The sequence below is a fragment of the Leucopleurus acutus genome (genome assembly GCF_964270905.1).
Source record: "Leucopleurus acutus genome assembly, chromosome: 2".
Lineage (NCBI taxonomy): Eukaryota > Metazoa > Chordata > Mammalia > Artiodactyla > Delphinidae > Leucopleurus > Leucopleurus acutus.
This window is the reverse complement of record NC_139143.1, coordinates 21,932,496-21,951,247: the sequence shown is the minus strand read 5'-3', so window position 1 is coordinate 21,951,247 and position 18,752 is coordinate 21,932,496. Positions and strand designations below refer to the sequence as shown.

The 18,752-nt window shown below is 53.5% G+C and overlaps 1 protein-coding gene across 1 annotated transcript in view; it reads right to left on the bottom strand.

Annotated features, from left to right (window-relative positions):
• CAPN2 (calpain 2) overlaps positions 1–18,752 on the bottom strand; it is a gene marked incomplete at its 5' end in the record, with an annotated part of 63,129 nt that continues 44,377 nt past the window's right edge. The window contains 11 exons of the mRNA XM_082833777.1: positions 1–1,014; positions 2,768–2,826; positions 3,321–3,437; positions 4,841–4,919; positions 5,477–5,545; positions 6,803–6,867; positions 9,107–9,164; positions 10,459–10,524; positions 11,451–11,487; positions 12,671–12,882; positions 16,151–16,320. Of these exons, the coding sequence (XP_082689903.1) occupies positions 991–1,014; positions 2,768–2,826; positions 3,321–3,437; positions 4,841–4,919; positions 5,477–5,545; positions 6,803–6,867; positions 9,107–9,164; positions 10,459–10,524; positions 11,451–11,487; positions 12,671–12,882; positions 16,151–16,320 (956 nt within the window). The 3' untranslated portion in view covers positions 1–990. The remainder of the gene's footprint in view (positions 1,015–2,767; positions 2,827–3,320; positions 3,438–4,840; positions 4,920–5,476; positions 5,546–6,802; positions 6,868–9,106; positions 9,165–10,458; positions 10,525–11,450; positions 11,488–12,670; positions 12,883–16,150; positions 16,321–18,752) is intronic.

Sequence of the window (18,752 nt, the reverse complement as noted above, 5' to 3'; positions counted from 1 at the left end):
TGTAACTGGGTGTGCTCACCGCTGGGCCCTCAGGAAGAGCGGCACCCACGTGCGATTGCCTGAGCGACTCTTTATTGAACAGTACATTTGGCAGAAGATAAGGCAACAAGGCAGTATCTGTACAGTGTCGCTAGCATTTACCCAAGGTGAAGCCAGGAAACACGTTCATGTGGTTTCCACGGGCGTCCCCCCAATCCATGCGCGAACGCTAGCGGTGAAGTCTGGGAAGGTTCGAGGCAGGCGGCGAACAGCCGTGCTGTCTTCCGTCACCGTGGGCTTGCAGACGGGACCCCCGGTTTGGGTCATCACTTCAGCTGAGCAACAGGAGCGTCCCTTCAGTATCGTAACGCTCAGTTTATAAGACCAGACATGCGCGAGGACTTGAGACAGACACACTGTTAACCAATCAGTTTTATATAAAATCTGTCTCTTATTTAGCCCAAATGAGAGATGTGCTTCTCACCTGGCCTCTTCAGGTGCCTTCGTGATGCAGCATATTTTTCCATTTTACTCAAGGGAAATGGTAATCCCTGGACAGCTGTGTGGTACATGTCACAACTGTATTTTTAAACTCAAAGTTGCTTTAAATATTGCCGGCAAGGACCTTATGTCCTTTAAGGTTTGACTGAATGTTAAATTAAGCTCAGCTGTTAAATACCTCCCTGCATTTTTTTCCTGATTTAATATTGTTATAAACAGGAAAGTGTGTAAAAGTAAAGTGTATCCTATGTACAGATTGAAGGTTTTCTCTAAGTTTTTCAAGGGTTAAGTGACTCGCTTGCATTTAGTACGATTATATGCAAACCTTTTACTTTGATATCTGAAAGTTCTGCTTTCTCAAGCAGATAGTATCATCATTTTCAGCTCTAATCATCAGTTTAAGTAAATGTTCCCATAAGTTCAAGATCAAGATAAAAAGTTTCTCTGTGGAGGCTTAGTCCGTGGCTGATTTTCTTTCATGAGAAGTCTTCAGGCAGATCAGTTATAACCTCAAAGTACTGAAAAACACAGCCACTGTGGGGAAGGAAAAAAACCAAATCAGTTCAGTGAGCATTCTTAGAATTAAAAGGCTATCTGAGTACCTACAGATTATTCTGAAAGATTGACTGTTGTACGAGAAAAGCTGATCAAGGGTTACGATATCAGAGTATTAACTCACATTTTTTCTACCCGATTTCTAGAGTCTAGCTTTTTACAGGGTCGTAAAAAGCCGTTATCTGAATTAGGTGGTCATGAGTCGTATTACAGGGTTGACTGAAACACGTGAAACGTGGAAAACACGAATTAGCATTTCTGTATCCCTGCCTCAGTGTCACATCAGAGGTTAGTTTGGATAGCCCTTAAACTAGTGGTTTTCAACCTCGGTTCTCTACTGGAGTAATCTGCGAACTTTAAATCAGTCTCTAATGAAATTAGTCTGGGATGGGCCTGGACATCAGGACTTCTGCGAAGCTCCCCAGGACTGCAAGCTGCAGGCCAGGCTAACAATCGCTGCAAACTGAAGGAGAGGTCGTCTTCTGTCGCAGCCTCAGCGAAAAGAGAGTTGAGTGTGGGGAACCCCAGGGACCTGTGAAAGGCGAGGCTTAGGAAAGGAAGGAAAGCCGGTGGGTAAGATGTTTCTCAGAGGAAATGGGAGGATGGTCTGAGTAGGCTGGCCGCATAAAATAGTGGGAAGAATGAGATTTCCAGCCAGAAGGATAAAGGGGGCTGCAGTTTCCCAAACTTCACACGTGGCATGTTTAGGTCCCAATTGTATTGCCTCTACCTTAGACTGCAGTCTCAGGGGAGGGTTATTTCCTGAGCTACACAGAGTTTTAAGCAAGTTAGTGTTCTTTGGAAGCAGCTAAAACGTATTTTGCAGTTGGCTCGCGTTACTTTAAAATGCATTGATACCAGAGTGAAAGAGCTATTTAGTTGCTGGCTTCCTCCAGAGTTCGAAATTCAATGGAAGGAGGCGCCAGTCCCTCACCCTCGTCCTTCTTACCACTCTGCTCCTCTCTGGTCCCTGGGACTTGGTCGTTCCTACCCAGCACTGGCCACCCAACCCCAGTCTCTGTAGCCTGTGTTGCTCCAAGCTCAGTTCCCCCTTGGACAGAGGAAATGCAAGCTGGAGCCGGGCAAGGATGAAAAGTAAGCCCAGCTGGCTTCCTTCTTTGGAGTGAGAGAACTTTCTGTCTTCGGATGACAAGAGAACATTTTTGCGCTTTGCTTTCTGTGGAATTGGCATGCCAACTGAATTTCGAGTGATCGTTTCAGAGGTGCCCATTGCTGGGGTTCCAGACACATGAGCACAATCATTATATATGGTAAGCTTATCTACTATTGTTATTTTATTTTAAAGGTGGAGGAAGTAGAGAAAAGTAATTTGTGCAGAAAGTATTTTAAGTAGATCTAAGAATGACAGATCTTCCCAAGACCCACTTAAATTTCATCCACAGGGTTTCTTTGCATAATAAGCATCTTCTCCCATGCATGCTAATTAGCAGGTCATTTTTCTAAGAGGGATTCTGCAGCCACCCTCTTCTTCTTTTAACCTTGTGCTATTCTCAAGGCAAAGCTTCTGGGAGGAGGGACCAGGTGTGTTTTCTTGGACTCGAGAACCAATGGGTAGTTGGGAAATGACTGCCAATAGAGGTGCACTGTGGGATCTTACAACAGTTTACAGCCTGACCCTGACAGACCAAAAGCCACAGATCCCTGTCGCCCAAGTTGCAGCCCTTCTCCCCTCCGTCCCCTAGGAGTAGGGGCTGGGAAGCTGCTGACTTACAGAGATAAGGTCAAGCTGGATCATACCAGTATCCTCGGGGTCCAGCCGCTTAAATATCCCTGTGGAGGCAGAAACAGGATGTCATATAAGTGAGCTGCAACAGAGGTCACATTATCCTTTTCCCCAGCCTGGCAGCTGAGTTCACTGAATGGCACAAGTTACGATGTCTTCCCTCTGTCCCCAAATTAAAGAAGGATTTTCATTTTCTTTTTGTTTTTTTGGTTTTTTTTTTGTTTTGTGCGGTACGCGGGCCTCTCACTGTTGTGGCCTCTCCCGTTGCGGAGCACAGGCTCCGGACGCGCAGGCTCAGCGTCCATGGCTCACGGACCCAGCTGCTCCGTGGCATGTGGGATCTTCCCGGACTGGGGCACGAACCCGTGTCCCCTGCATCGGCAGGTGGACTCTTAACCACTGCGCCACCAGGGAAGCCCAGGATTTTCATTTTCAACTGGACAGACACGTCTCTGGCTCAGGTGGTTTCACCCGTGGGGAAAGGCAGGCTGCTTTCGTACGGAGAGAACTGAAATGGGCCTTTACCCAAATGGCCACTTACTGAATAGTGTTTCCAGTCGAACCAAACACCTAACAAAATTGTCAAAATCGATGACGAGCTGGTCATCTGCGAACCGAGCAACGATGACTTGGTGGAGCTGACAGGGCATCTTGAAACCTGCAGTTAAATGAACATGCAGACCGATTGCCAGGTGTTCGACTGCACCCTGGGGCTCTGTTCATGGGCTCTGGACCCGGCAGATGAGAGTTATGATTGCTTTGGTCCCCTGGCTGCTCTGCTGTGAGACATTTTATTTTGCAAAGCCAGTGCCTTCTGCCATTGCTTCTGTTTCCACACTGTTCACCTCCACCCTGCCTCTCTCCTTTTCTTTTGGTTTTTTTTTTGCATTTTAATATTTATATATTATTTATTTAGGCTGCGCCGGGTCTTAGTTGCGGCATGCGTGTGAGATCTGGTTCCCCGACCAGGGATCGAACCCAGACCCCTTGCATTGGGAGCGTGGAATCTTACCTACTGGACCATCAGGAAGTCCCGTCTCCTTACTAACATGTAAGACTTTCCTTGCCTGTTCCTACTTTCATGGTCAGGCTATTTCATGCTATCGATCCTATCTCCTTTTCTGTCTGTCTTACGCTGAATCGCCTTGGAGACTAGATTCTTCCTGGATGTATGTGGCAGAAACTGTTCATGCTAAACTAATATTAATTCTCCCTTTTTCCATAGTTGTAGAATTTTTAACAGGCCATGGCTGCCTAGAATCAAGGCTGCCTTTCCCAGCTTCCCTGGCAGCCCTCTGAAGCCTTGTGACTAAGTCCTGGCACTGGGATTTGTGTACAGAGTGACATGTGCCCTTAAAGGCAAGGAGCCCCTCTTTCCCTCCTTCTGTCAGCCCACTGCTAGAACGTGGTTGTGGTGACAAGCCGTCCCCATCCTGCAGATACGGGTGACGATCTAAGGGCTGGTGACACAGTGTGAGAGAAGGAGCCCGGGTCCCTGACAGCAGGAGACACCGTCTGGCCTTGGATGGCTTGAGCTTGAATCGTTATGTGAGAGGAAGGTGTATCTTGTTTAAACCACTTATTTGGGGTCTCTGCTGCAGCATTACATCCCAACGAATGGACAACCTCATACTGTCATATTTGTCCCCTAAGCACACCAGTCTCCCACTCTGCTGGTCTCCCACAGCTGGTGTCCCTTTTACTGACATCACGTGCTGCTAAGGACTCACCCAAGGGTGGAACTGGACATCGCACTTCTGCCTGACCAGCCCTGCACCTGAACGGACGAGGGCAGGGTGTGTGGGTCTGCTGAAAACTGGCTTTGCCTGCGACCCGCTGGGGCCCTTGGAGGGAAACTGAGATTCCAGACGGCTTAGAGGGCAGAGCGTCCTGGACTCCATTTCATTTTACCAATTAGTCTTTAAGAGGCGATGAAAAGGATGTGTTTGTACAGAACCAGCACCTACTCTATTTCATAGCTTACCAAACTTTGTATCGTATAGAATAAGTTTTCACATATTCTACAGATAAAAGAAAGAAAATACAGTTAGGAAGTGTTACCTGCTTCTTCTAATGCTTTCCGCATCTCATAGGAGTTCATGGTTCCGGACCTGTCCACGTCGATCTCCCGGTAAATTTTCTGAAACACGCAAAATAGTTAGAAAACCATGACCCAAAAGGTGGCAAGTTACCTCTCTGTGCTGTGTGCTAAGCGGGGCTGAAGTTCTCCCAGCTCCATGCCTCTAGTGTGGCCTTGGAAACATCACCATGTTTCTGCCTTAAAGAGTATTCTGTCTCCCCATGAGCTAGTTTATAAATACGCCCATCCAATCACCTAGCCAACTACATGAGCCCCCGTTATTATCTTCTGTAATTTTTGTACTTTAGCTGTCAAAAACCCCAACTACAAGCGGCTACATGGCCTTTTCAGGACACTTGATGGTGGCTTTTAGATGACCCCGTTTCCGGTCAGTAAGGCAGGGAGTAAACCACGTCACGTGCGAAGTCTCTGTTTTTCCTGTTTGCATTTGCCCAGCCCTGTCTTCACCCATTCTGAGCTCCGTTACGAGTACAATCCCCTCTGCTTGGAGATGCTCCTCCACCGTCCTAAAGAGCTGCTGCGTCCAAAAGTACGTGCATGGCGCGTTGCCCACACAGATCCACCGCCCCTGCCGCCCGGCCCTCCTGGGCTCTCACTTGGTATTTCTGAATCTTGGTCCAAAGAATGTAGAACTCCTTCAGACCCAGCTTGCCACTCCCATCCGACTGCCTGCAGTTAAGGAAAGCTCCCAGAGTCTGGGTTCACGTGGGCCGTGGCACCTGGTTTGTCCTCTCCCCTGGAGCATCTGGTAACCACAGTTCAATCACGAGAAGCTCTCGCAGAAGGACCCTTTTCCTGCTCTTCACACTGGCTAGACCTCCATCTGAGGGCTGGTGGAAGGGCCCAATAGAGACCTGCTGGTTCCCCGACACTGTGTGCTGATGGGTCTGGGGGTGCTATGCAGCTGGCCCCAGTTCCTGCTAAGGAGGAGCTGTTGGAGGATATGCAGAGGCTTCAGACGGCTTCTAATGGCTGCGCCCTTGCCCATTTAGGGAGTATCATTATTTCTAAGAGGCCTTCTGTGAGGGGAGCTACACAGCAGGTGCCATGAGCCCACCAGATGAAACTTCATAGAAGCTTAAGCCATCCAGGCCATCCTTGCCCAGCACCTCTCAGTAAGCAGCAGGGACAGCAGATGGACGATGAGTCGGCCTCAGGGCCGGGTGGTGGCCTGGGAAGGAGCCAGAGCAAGAGGAAGGAGAGTGCTCTTGGAGGGTGGGCCCCTATCTTATGAATCAGGAAGAAAATCATGACTGGGGAAAGCATTCACATCACAAGTATCATGGTAGGGACTCCTCTGGTGGCACAGTGGTTAAGAATCCATCTGCCAATGCAGGGGACACGGGTTCGAACCCCGGTCCGGGAAGATCCCACATGCCGCAGAGCAACTAAGCCCGTGCGCCACGACTACCGAGCCCGTGCGCCTAGAGCCCGCGAGCCACAACTACTGAGCCCACGTGCCACAACTGCTGAAGCCCGCGCGCCTACAGCCCAGAAGAACCACTGCAATGAGAAGCCCGTGCACCGCAACGAAGAGTAGCCCCTGCTCGCCGCAACTAGAGAAAGCCCGCGCGCAGCAATGAAGACCCAACACAGCCAAAAAAAAAAAAAAAAAAAAAGTATCATGGTTTAGGGACTATTTCCTCAGAGGTAACACATCCAAGCTGCCCTGGGCAGAGAACAGCGGGCATGCTGTCGGGAATTTCCTGCAGGAACCCCTCAGCCTGTGGCATCTCACATTCCCTCAGCTGAAGTCCCTCGAATTCCCTACTAAGGGAGGTCAGTGCTGACAACGGTCCTACGCCTCTGCCAGTAGGGACAGCTGGCCGCTGTGAAGGGGAAGGAGGCCTGTGTTTGTATCTTCCTGGAGTGAAGTTTCAAACTCTCCCAGCCTCTGTCCTGCGGGGCCCATTAAAGGATACGTCGAGCATGTCAACCATGATTTTGCAGGTCTCTATGCTGAAGCCGTCTGACTTGATATCTTGGCCTAGGAGACAAAAATAAGTGTGACAGGAACATCTTCTAGAGCAGTACTGTCCAATACAACCTTCTACGATCGCAGAATATTCCGTATCTGCACCCTCCCATGTGGGAGCCACTTAAATTGTTTTAATAGCCGCACGAGGCAGGTGGCCACCATACTGGGACAGTGCAGAGGCTGTGTGACATCTGCCTGACTTCTCTGTATATTGGCCATGGGCATACGGAGTTATAAGAAGTACTTTTTAAATAAGAGAATGGTAAGAGTCTGGGCCTTGAAGTGTTCATAAGATGCAAAGTCACCTGTGGAGATAGCGGGGGCCCCGCGTGTTTATTCTAGGCAGGGCCCTGCGAGAGGAAGAGGTTTACTTCACTGCCCGTCTGCAGGCATTTAGGGGGCCTCTGTGTCCCCAGCTGGGTTAGCCAGAGGGCCAGAGCCTGTCCGCAGCCTGTGCTCTCCTAGGTGAGTCACTCCCTGGTTGAGTCCCGTCTAGGTGGTGGTCGACAGGTGGCGTGAAAGCCTTGTCACAGATGTGATTCTGTTCCCACAGCCTTCAGGGGAGCCCACCCTTTTCATCATGTCCTTGTGGAAGGTTAGGACGTAACCTGTCTCAAAGCTGCTGTTCTGGGCTCTGACCCCTTCTCGGGTGTGGGTGTGGGCTGTGCCTGGGGCCCTCGGGCAGGAGTCGTCACTGGGTGTGGAGCGGGGAAGGGTACCTCCGGGGCTCGGGTGAGGCTACTGCCGCGCCCCCAACAAGCAGCAGCAGAATCCCAGCGTGGCCCGATCCCTCCCCTCCCCCTCCCCGCATCTGTGCAGAAACAATGGGGCTCAGTGTCCCTGGGTTCATGACAACCACACAGCTTAACAGGCTGTGACCTCACTCGTGCCTGGTGGCCTCGAGGGTAAACACCATCTTCTCATCACCCCCAGATTGGAGGAGGGGCGCCGAGGACCAGGGTCCGCCTTGGGGAAGCCCCACCCTGGCCGCTGGACCCCCTGGCTGCAGCTCTGCGAAGAAGCTCAAAGGCAGCCTTTTGTTTGGAGGCCCCCGGGCATGGATCGGTCACACGTGGTTCCTGTGAGGGACCACACGCGTGTCGTTCACGTGCGCTGTGATGGAAGACCCCACTGGCCTGGATCCTTCTTTGGCTTCAAGAGGAGGATTTTGATCTCTTGGGGTTGGGCCAGCGTGAAGTCCACGAGACTTCTGGAGATGATCCCAGGCTGACGCTCAGCCCTGACGACATGCGCTCTGGTTTCGGATCCAGGCTGAGAACTCCTGATACCGTACGGACCCCTGCTCAGTGGACTGCTGTCTTATCACAGCAGCACAGTTCTGGTGCTAACTGGAGGGGGAGAAGAGCAGTGTGTGGGGGTGCTTTCTCCCCACCCCCTGCAGCGGTGATCAACACTGGGGAGGTGGACGATCCATCCTTTGATATTTTTTGCTTAAGAAACAGTTTCACCTGAAAAGGTGCGTGAGGACCATGGCTCTCCAGCTCCTTCTCAAGTCTCCACCCAGTTCTGTCCGTTCTTTATAGATGCCCATCGGCCTGGGCTGAGGGCAGTCACTTCTGGAGCCTTGAAGCCCCTTGCCTGGCCCACTGGCTCAACGGAAGTGACATTTCTCCCGTCAAGAACTGGCTCGACCAGGCTCCCTTAAACACACATGTGGGAGATGAGCCTTTTTAATGCCATCCCCTTAGCTGGAGTGGAAGACAGACCCCTTATTTTTCCATTCTGGCTCATCAGTGAGCTGTCGTCACGCTGTCAGTGGTTCCCCACTAAATACAGCCGGGAATCCGGGGAGGGGATGCTTTCTGGCTCCCATCACGCTTTTTCTTAGCAATTAATCATCATAAGAGTCACCGTATATATACGGAGCCCAGGCTTTGTTCCTACACATCATCTCACTTAAGACATTCAACCACTCTGAAGAGGTTAAGTAATAATATGCCTATTTTGCAGATAAGGAAACAAAAGTCAGGGAGATTATCTAACAGAGCTAGTAAGTCGTGGAAACCTGGATGTGATCATTGACCTCTAGACTCCAGAAACCTCCGCCCTTTTTTATCACATCGGGGAGAACCTCCTTCATCCGGTTCCTTGGTGGTGACGGTGGCGTTTAAGCAGGAGTGGGGGTGACGGTTCAGCCACAGCCGCTGAGCCGGGGAAGGGGAAGGGTCACCGTGTCCCCTCACGTTGCAGAAGCAGGATGAGGGATGTGCGAGGGGTGGGTACTTACGCCTTGCCAGAACTCTTCTCAGGATTGTCTGCAACTCAAAGGCAGAGATCTCTGCATCCTGTGGAGATGCAACCAGAGCGTCATTATGGGCTCCCTTGGGGCTGCGTGAAGCGCGGAGCAGCGGACGTGTAACGGGTGTCTGCTCTGGCTGAGCCCGCGAGGTGCATTAGAGCTGGGGCGGGGAGGGGTCTGTGGGCGTGCGTTTCTAACAAGCCCCCGGGATACGCTGCTGCCACCACCCCCCAGGCCGCACAAGGAGCACAGCCACAGCCCAAGTTTCTGATAGTGCTTTAATGCACAGTGTGCTCCAGGCAGAGTTCGTTCGCCATTGCTCTGCTGTAGAGAATATAAAGGATAAATTCTCCATTCTACCCATGTTTGTGGTCTTTTGACTCAGTTCTCTATACCCTTCCTCGCACCCAGCATGCCTTCCTCTCCCTTTAAAACCCAGATCCGGCTTCCTGCAAAGCTGGCTGGGACCGGCTGTCTCCAAGAACTGGCCCAGCACTTTTTCTGTGGCCCTTGATGTCACAGCTTCTCAGAAGGGGTGCGGGTACCTCTGTTCACTTACACATATTGTGTAACTGGGGGACAAGCCCCATTATTTAAGACCAAGACTGACATTGTGCGTTCTTGGGGGATGTGTGTGTGTGTGTGTGTGTGTGTGTGTTTCAATCAGTGTGGAAGTATGTCTCTACGATGCCCCTTCCCTTAGAAACCAGGAGGGAGGGAGGCAGACAGGCGGGCGGAGGCATGGGGCAGGTGGCACCTGCTTCAACTCTGATGAGGAGGCCCAGGTAAGCCGATGGTGGACACTCGAGAGAGCTAGTGTGCTCCATATATGGAGGAGAATGACTTTGTTTGGAGTCATTGGAGGAAGAGGCCTGCTAACTTTGTAGCGGACGGAAGCCTAGATGCCTGAGGGATTTCTTTTTTAAGGACAGGGAAGGCTGACACTCTGTTGCTTGCATCCTTGAGACTGAAAACCCTCCAAGTCCCCAAATATTTTCGTGGCAATCAAAGAGAAGGGGCTGAGTTCCACGTCTCAGCTGCAGTGGCACAGAGCAAACAAAACAGCCACAAGGAGAGGCCCAGAGTCCTCAGGCAGGAGGATCACAGCCAGAGCCGACCCCCGACAGCAGAAGCCCCTGGCGACTGACGTGCAGAGGCCCTGGGGAGGCCTTGGGTAAGGAATCTGAGCGGAAATCCCAGTTATGTTTGTAATTCCTCTTTGCTTTTTGTTCAGTTTGTTTCCTCTCCCGCCCTTAGACTGAAGTCTCCTTGAGGGCAAAGATGGTCTCTTCCTTTGCGTCAAGCAGGGCGCGCAGCACAGAGGTTTGGGGAGCACTTACCTCTCCTGCCAACTGGGCAAACAGCCTCCTGAATCCATCATCGATGTCGTCCTCGCTGATATCAATCTGGAAGGTGAGGCACAGAAGTGAGACGCAGTGACCAGCGGGCGCCTGCTCTCCCTTCCGGGGTGGCCTCCCCCGCCACCTCAGTTACCCTCTCTCCCTCTCTCAGGCCTGAATTTTAAGGTTACCGGGATTGAGACAAAGGACAGTGTGAGGAAGGAGTTTTTTTTCCAGTTAAAACACATAAGAGGGACTATGAACTATGCGGGAAGGAGTTCCACTCTAATTTCTCACATAGGCATCTTCTCCAACATTCCACCAAAACGGCCTTTTATGATCTAAGTAATGGGGACTCAGAAGTGTAAAGATGAGCTGGTGGGGTCTGGAATGACTCTGAACGTGGCGAGAGCACAGCCGTGAGGCCCTTGGAAATTGCTCCACGTCTCACTGAGTACACGGAGCTTCAGCAGCTGAGGAATAACCATCATCAGGCCGCTGCGGGCACCAGGACAGAGGGAAGAGCGCTCCTTCCCATCTGTGTGCTATCCTTCCTCAACTCTGGACGCTTAGGTTGGGTCTGGAATTCCTGAGTTGCAGTCCTCAAAGCCCTCAGGATTTACCACTGAATCACAACTCCCAGAACTCTAGGGAACCTGAAAAATCTTGTCATGCAACGTTTCCATTTTGTTGATGAGAAAACTGAGGGCCAGAAAGGGGAGTGACAAGACCGCCCACTGCTCAGAGCAGCCTGGTGTCCCATCCTCCAGGCACCCCGTGCGTGCGGGCTACATCCAGGGGACCGTCCAGCCCCACGCAGCGGCCACAGCCGGTGCAGGAGGCGCTCTCGGACTCCCAGGCCAGGGCTGCACCCTAGTTTCAAGCTGTGCTCGTGAAATCCTAGGGGCCTCCTGAACCCTTGGGGTTATTTTCTGCTCCGCTGCTCCTGGGTTGTTCAGGACAGAGCGGGTGAAGCTCAAGCAGTACGGTACCTCTTCAAGGTTGGCCTCGATTTCGTCGTCGACAACTCTGGAAACAGAAGGAAACTACGTGTCACTGAAAAGGGAGCGTTGCAGAAATCCCGGCTAAAATGAAACTGCGCCGTTAAACCCAGCATGGGGTGGGCACAGGGGGGTTTTCTGCATCCCAAGTTTCTGTGACAACACATCCCCTACAGCAGAAATTACAGTTAGAGATGATCCAAGGAAGTGTCCTGGCTAAAACAACTTGAGAGTCAGAACTGTTTTGTTTGCTAGTTTTCAATCTTCATCAAAGAGCACAGGCTTCCCAGGCACTACGGTGCTGGCGCTCTGGCTGGAGGGACAGCTTTTAGGTTCCCCCTGAAACGCCCTTTGCCGTCATAAATCTTCACACGGAGAATCCTGCAGTGTACCCTGCTGCCTACTTGCTCTGCCGAGGGTGGGAGAAGGCAGGGAGGCCTGGGTGAGATTTCAGCTGAAGCTCAGGCCCTGGCTAGTTTATCCCACACACAGTCCTGTGTGCAGGGCTGGTCCTTCTGCTCCACAGAGAGGGAAATTCCTTCTCTGCTGTGCATGGTCTTGGAGCCCAGCGATCCCTGCCCCTCCCGCCCACTGCCCGCCCCCCTCCATCCCACATGGATCTGAGCATGTGGCCCAAGGTCAGAGGGGGACATGGCAGCTGCCACGCCCCCTCTTCCCACACCCTGGTCCTCTGGCGCCCAGCCTCCTATCAGTTCTAGAGGGTCTCCAGGGCCTTCCAGTAAATCTTGTGCTTAAGTTGCCCAAGGCTGATTACATCGCACGCAGTCAAGGGCCCAGCTGAACAGACACGGTTAAGCCAGCAGCCATTGTGAATTGAGCCAAAAATGGTCCCTGAACAGCGGGGCTCCAGTGAGGACGGGGGAGCGCCTGGAGACATCTGAGGGACCGCTGGGATTGGCACTTAGACCCTCGGCTCTGCCAGGCTGGTGGGCTGGGGACGCAGGGATTCTACCAGCACTGCCCCAAATGACAGGCATTTGCAATTTGCTCTACAACCATCCCTTTCTCATCAGAAAGATCCCGAGTGTCTATTTTCTTTGCTGACCCGAGGACAGCACTGACGTTCTTCGATACCTCAAGTCCTCACGCTAAGCCTTCGAAGCGGGCGGGTACTACAGAAAAAGAAGCTGACGCGGGGGTCCAGGCGGGGCAGGAACAAGGCGTGGGGACGAGGAGGGCTGACGACCTACTGGTAGTCAGCCTTCTTCTCGGAAAAGACCCGGATGCAGAAGTCCCCGTCCTTGTTGGGCTCGAAGGTGGACGGCACCAGGATGTACTCCCCCGGGGGCAGCTTGAAGCGGTTGAGCACCTCCCGCAGGTTGATGAAGGTGTCCGACCGCTCCCTCGCTCGGTGCGTCAGGAAGAAGCTCTTGCTGAGGTGGACGTTGCTCTGTCCTGTCAACTGGTGAAGAAACAGGAGCAAGAGGGAGTGGAGGGTGGAAAGGGCTCCAAGCACTGTCCTCTCCACTCATCGAGACGAGAGGCTCACGGCGACAACTCTGCATCATCTTAGATGAAAAGCTAACTTTCTACCCCAAACACGAGCTCAGAGGCACACACAGCAGGAGACCCACATTCACCCCGTCTTCAGAGGCCCCATCTCTCCATTCGGACAGAGGTCCTCAGCCTTCCCCTTACGACTCAGGGGCATTAAAGTGCCCTCGGCCGGGATCCACTCAGTTCTGTGTGGTATAGACACACTGACGCAAGCAGCCAGGACCGCGGCGAGGAGGGGGCCCAGCTCTCAAATGTGGGGTGTCAGTCTGACCACGGCATCCACAAAGGCCCAGCACGCCACCAACTGCCCTGTCCTGTGTGTCGACTTGAATAACTGTGGCCTTTAAAAACACACACTGCGACTGTGTGTCTCACCAGCTCGGTTAAGCCTAACTGTGGGCCTACTAGGTGCTCTCACGTATCACAGCGCATCCCAATAGTCTGGCAAGTGGATGGTTGACCAGTTTTACTGACGAAGAAACTGAAGTCCAGAGAGGACAGGTTAAATGCTCAAGGTCACACAGCTTGCAAATGGCAGAGCTGGGAATGGGGTCCGGGCCTCTTTCTGTGCTCCCCCATCTTATAATACCACCTCAGGGCTCATCATTTCCCTTTAGGCCTGTTTTAAGAGCACTACAGGACTCCAGGAAGAGTCTCCCGCAGCCCCTAGACCACGGACCCTCCACCCGGGACTAAATGTGTGCAGCGGCTTTGCCAGGTCTGGGGAGACAGCACGCCCCGTGGCAACTGCCCCAGCTGCCTTACCCTGTGCTTAGACCCTGGGATCTAGGACCTGAGCAACCTCACTGCAGCCCAGAGGGGCTGGGGACTCATCCTTCATCGCCACCAGCCCCTGCCCAGGCTTCACAAGACCCCCGAGCCAGCAGTCTAAGCCTCTTCCTTGTTGGTGAACCTGAGCCCCCAGGGACAGCGGCTGACGTGAGCCAGACGTACCTCCTCTGGAATCTGCAAATAAAGGAGAACACGCTGAATTCAGACTCTGGAAAAGCTCCAGAAAGAAATGTCACCACTGAGATGGTCTCCTTTGCTACCCCCCTTTCTCTGTAGCTTTACCAATAGGAACTAAGTCAACCCAGTAATTACTTCCCAAGGAATGCAACGTATTCCCACATTTTAAAAAAAATCTTGGGCTTCCCTGGTGGCGCAGTGGCCGGGAGTCCGCCTGCCGATGCAGGGGACACAGTGTTCGAGCCCTGGTCCGGGAAGATCCCACATGCCGCGGAGCGGCTGGGCCCGTGAGCCATGGCCGCTGAGCCTGCGTGTCCGGAGCCTGTGCTCCGCAACGGGAGAGGCCACAGCAGTGAGAGGCCCGCGCACCGCGATGAAGAGTGGCCCCCGCATGCCGCAACTAGAGAAAGCCCTTGCACAGAAACGAAGACCCAACACAGCCACAAATAAATAAGTAAAAAATAAAAATAAAGGAATTCCCTTAAAAAAAAAAAATCTTATGAGCCGGCGATAATGTACATGAGCCCTTAGCACCGTGCTTAACTTATAGAGCAAGAAACCGAGGCCTGGAGCTGTGAAGTGACCTGGCTGACCTGGCTGAGGTCACCCAGCTGCCTGTAGCAAAGCCCACACCCCACCCTCGCCACCAGGGAAAGCAGGGCTGGAGGAAGCAGCACAGGGACACAGCTGCCCCCCGGGGCTGGGAGCCAGCAGGTGCTGGTTCGAAGCTGCTGCCGGCCACATCCATCTGTATTTCCTCAAGCAAGTCGCTTCCCTTCTCCGGCCTCAGTTTCCTTATCTCTAAAATGGGACAGGTGCTTCTTGGCTCTGAAAGCCCATGGCTGGATTTCCAAGTCCGGGCTGTGTGTCACAATTCAGTCTGCATTTTTCTTGCAGCTATTCTGTCCTAGATCTGAAGTCCTCAGCTCCTACTTCAGAGACTGAGAAGCTTGGAATTATGTGCATTTTTTTTTTTTTTTTTTTTTTGCGGTACACGGGCCTCTCAGTTTTGGCCTCTCCCGTTGCGGAGCACAGGTTCCGGACGCGCAGGCTCAGCGGAATGGCTCACGGGCCCAGCCGCTCCGCGGCATGTGGGATCCTCCCGGACCGGGGCACGAACCCGTGTCCCCTGCATCGGCAGGCGGACTCTCAACCACTGCGCCACCAGGGAAGCCCTTATGTGCATTTTTAGAAATGATGGTGCTTGCCCAGCTCCACCTGTTGGTGGGTGAGCGGGAAGATCGTCGCCCCACGGGCGGCAGCCGCGTTTCCCTGCTGGGTGAAGTGAGCAGACAGCCTTCTCCCCGACACTGTGTCTGACTCCTACACGCCGTGCTGGGAGCCCGGCTCTCAGGGTTCGGTGGGAGACCTGATGTGTAGTATTTGCTAATTTCCATGCTGTACATACTGCCCCCTCCCTGCCATGGCTGTCTTCAGGCTGCCCACGTGACCTCACTGAATGTCAGGCTGGGAAGAGTGGGCCGGTTCCAGCACATCACTGCGGCCCGCCCATCACACCAAAGTGCACCCCACTTGAGCGGCTCTGAAGTCTTCCTTGCACCCCGCTTCTCCCACTGCTCACCCCAGGCCAGGAGCAGCTCTTCTCTGTGCGGGAGAAGGGAGAGGTGAAGGGACCGGGCCCAGTGTGTTGGGTCAGTTGGTTCGGAATGAGAGGACATGGGGGCAGTGAGAGCGCCTGTGTTGGGCGCGGGGCTCTAGCCGGCTGAGCCCTGGTGGGAGCAGAGGACCAACCACTCCCCTGCCCGAGCACGGGCTCTGCCCAGTGGGACGGGATCTGCTGACTCAGTTCCTGCCCTCACAGTGGCTCCGGACATGGTCCAGCACACTCTGTCCTCGCCTTACATCTGTTCTGTCCTTTGGAGATTGGTGGCCAGCCAGAGTGCCAGGCCTGGGGGAAGTGAGAAGGGACACAGAGGCCACTTGAAAGAGCGGGACTCCCCGGAAGCTGGCTGCAGGGGAAGGGGGGCGGGGGCTCCTGGTGACCCAGACCAATTGCAGGGACCTCCCTGCATGAGTCTCTTAGGACTGGCCCGGCCCATGGCTTTGCTTTTCCTTGGCCAAGCTCCCGGCCTGGGGTCCCATCTCCAGGTCTGCCTCTGGGGTTGGCCTTCATCGCAGGGGCTGACACGAGCCAAGGTGGAAGGGAAGGAGGAGCCCCAGCCCTGTGGACGCCCCTCCCATACCTCATAGATGCCGAAGCCAATGGTGTGCATGTCCTCGCCCATCTTCCTCTGCCGCCGCCGGTGCTTCTGGATGAGACCCACCAGGAAGGTGCAGCCGTTCTCCCCGTCCTCCTGGTCTTCGTCCTCCTCCTCCAACTTGATCAGGTACTGAGGGTTCATCCAGAAGGTATCTGTAGCCAGAAGGGGCGGGGGTCAGTCACTCAGACCGCAGGAGCCCAGCGTGAACAGGTGTGCATGGGGGGACGAGGGGACGAGGCCGCGCTGGTCGCAGGGGTTGGAGGCTGCTGGGAGAGGGGTGAGGATGGGCGGGTGGGGGTATGGCAGGGCAGAGGAACCAGAGACCAGGGCTGGCTGGCAGCCCGTCCGGGTGGCAACAGGCCATGAGCAGTGGAGGGCTGGGGGTTTGTCTGAACCTCACGGGAACCTAAATTAGAAACTCCCCTTTGCAGTTCTCTCTCGCTCGCCCTCAGGCTGGCCGGGCTTGGGAGGCATCCTGGCACAGGGTGGTCAGAGCTGAGGCCCAGATCTCCTTTGGCTCAGCTGTGATATCTCCCCGTGGTATCTTCTCACCAGGCTCTAACTCGGGGGTCAGAGATGGCCCAGCTGGCCTGGCTGGGGGGACTTGGGGACTAGGTCTGCACCCCCCTCAATGAACCCAGGGGCCAGGAACATCCTGTGCCCCGTCTCAGCCTCTTGTTCTGTGTCCCCGTCCTCCTGGGCCTGTCCCCTTGCCCACTCCCATGGTGTCTCTGCCCTCCCAACTTCCAAAACCAACTTGTAGGAAGGAGCCGAGATTCATTCATTTTAAGGATAATTAATGTGATCTCCTTCCTTTACCTACTAACATTCTACTTGTGGAGATAAAGGTATCTAGTGTAGGGTTTGGCCAACTATGGCTCTATGGGCTGCTGGCTGCCTGTTTTTACAAGTAAAGTTTTATTAGAACACAGTCATCATATCTGTTCATTTAAGTATGGCTGCCTTCGGGCTACAGCAACATTTGAATAGTTGCCATAGAGACTAGATGGCCCACAGAGCCAAAAGGTCAACTATCTGGCCCTTAAGAGAGAGTCTGCCAACCCCTGATCTAGTGGGTAGGAGACATAGTCTTATCTGAGGCAGAGGACCATCCCAGCACCTCTGGAACTTGCTTGGTGGCTGCATACATGAGATGAAGGATTAAAAGCACCAGAGCTGGGCTTCCCTGGTGGCGCAATGGATAAGAATCTGCCTGCCAATGCAGGGGACCCAGGTTCGATCCCTGGTCCGGGAAGATCCCACATGCCACACAGCAACTAAGCCCGTGCGTCGCAACTACTGAGCCTGTGCTCTAGAGCCACAATTACTGAAGCCCGCGAGCCACAACTACTGAAGCCCGCGTGCCTAGAGCCCATGCTCCGCAACAAGAGAAGCCACCGCAATGAGAAGCCTGCGCACCGCAATGAAGAGTAGCCCCCGCTCGCCGCAACTAGAGAAAGCCTGCACATAGCAACAAAGACCCAATGCAGCCAAAAAAAAAAAAAAAAAAAAAAGCACCAGAGCTAGAGGCACCAATCTGCTAGTCCCAGTCTGACTACTTGCTCTGTGGCCGAGGTATGCCACTGAGAGCCTTGGTTTCCTCATCTGTAACAAGAGAATCAATATATGACCATGAATTGCCATTGCAGTACTTAAAGACTGACTCCACAGTCAGACTGCCCGGGTTCAAATCCCGGGCACAGTCACTTAACCTCTCCAAGCCTCAGTCCCCTCATCTTAAAGATGGAGATGCTAATAAAGTGCCTGCCTCAGAAGGCTGTTGTGAGGATTAAATGGAGTAATATATAAATAAATCACTTAGCACAGTTCCTAGCACCCAACGTATGTTTCATAATTGGCAAATGTCATCATGATGGGACAATTTCTGAGTGGGAGAGGGCAGGGGAGGACTGGGCCATTGAGGCAGAAGGGTCAGGGGAATAAACAAACGATAAACCAGAGGAGGAGTCCTTGCCCCCATCTGAGCAGGACCCCATCAACACCTGCTGAGTGAATTGGGCACAAGAGGATTGCCAGGCAACAACCAGGGTCTGGATGTGCAGAGGTCCAGTGGGTGAGGTCCCCCTGCTGGGCTAGGCCGCGTGGGCTTCGTGTGGATAAAGTAGCCCATGGGGGTTTCCCTGGTGGCGCACTGGTTGAGAGTCCGCCTGCCGATGCAGGGGACACAGGTTCGTGCCCCGGTCCGGGAAGATCCCACATGCCGCGGAGCGGCTGGGCCCGTGAGCCATGGCTGCTGAGCCTGCGCATCCGGAGCCTGTGCTCCGCAACGGGAGAGGCCACAACAGTGAGAGGCCCGCGTACCGCAAAAAAACAAAAAAAAAAGTAGCCCATAGGTATGAAGTGGGATTAACGCTGCCTCAGTGGGCGAGGCCGGGGCATCAGGGAATCTAGGGCCCGGAGAGGAATCACAGAAAGAGCACGTCTTGGGTTCTGCGTGGGCAGGGAGACAAGTGAGTGCAGAAGGCAAGGGGCTGAGGGGACAAGAAGGGTGTTGAGGTGTTGAGGTGGAGACTCAGGGAGAAGAGGCAGAGGGTCCTGGAGGGTAGGAGCGGCCAGGATGGGG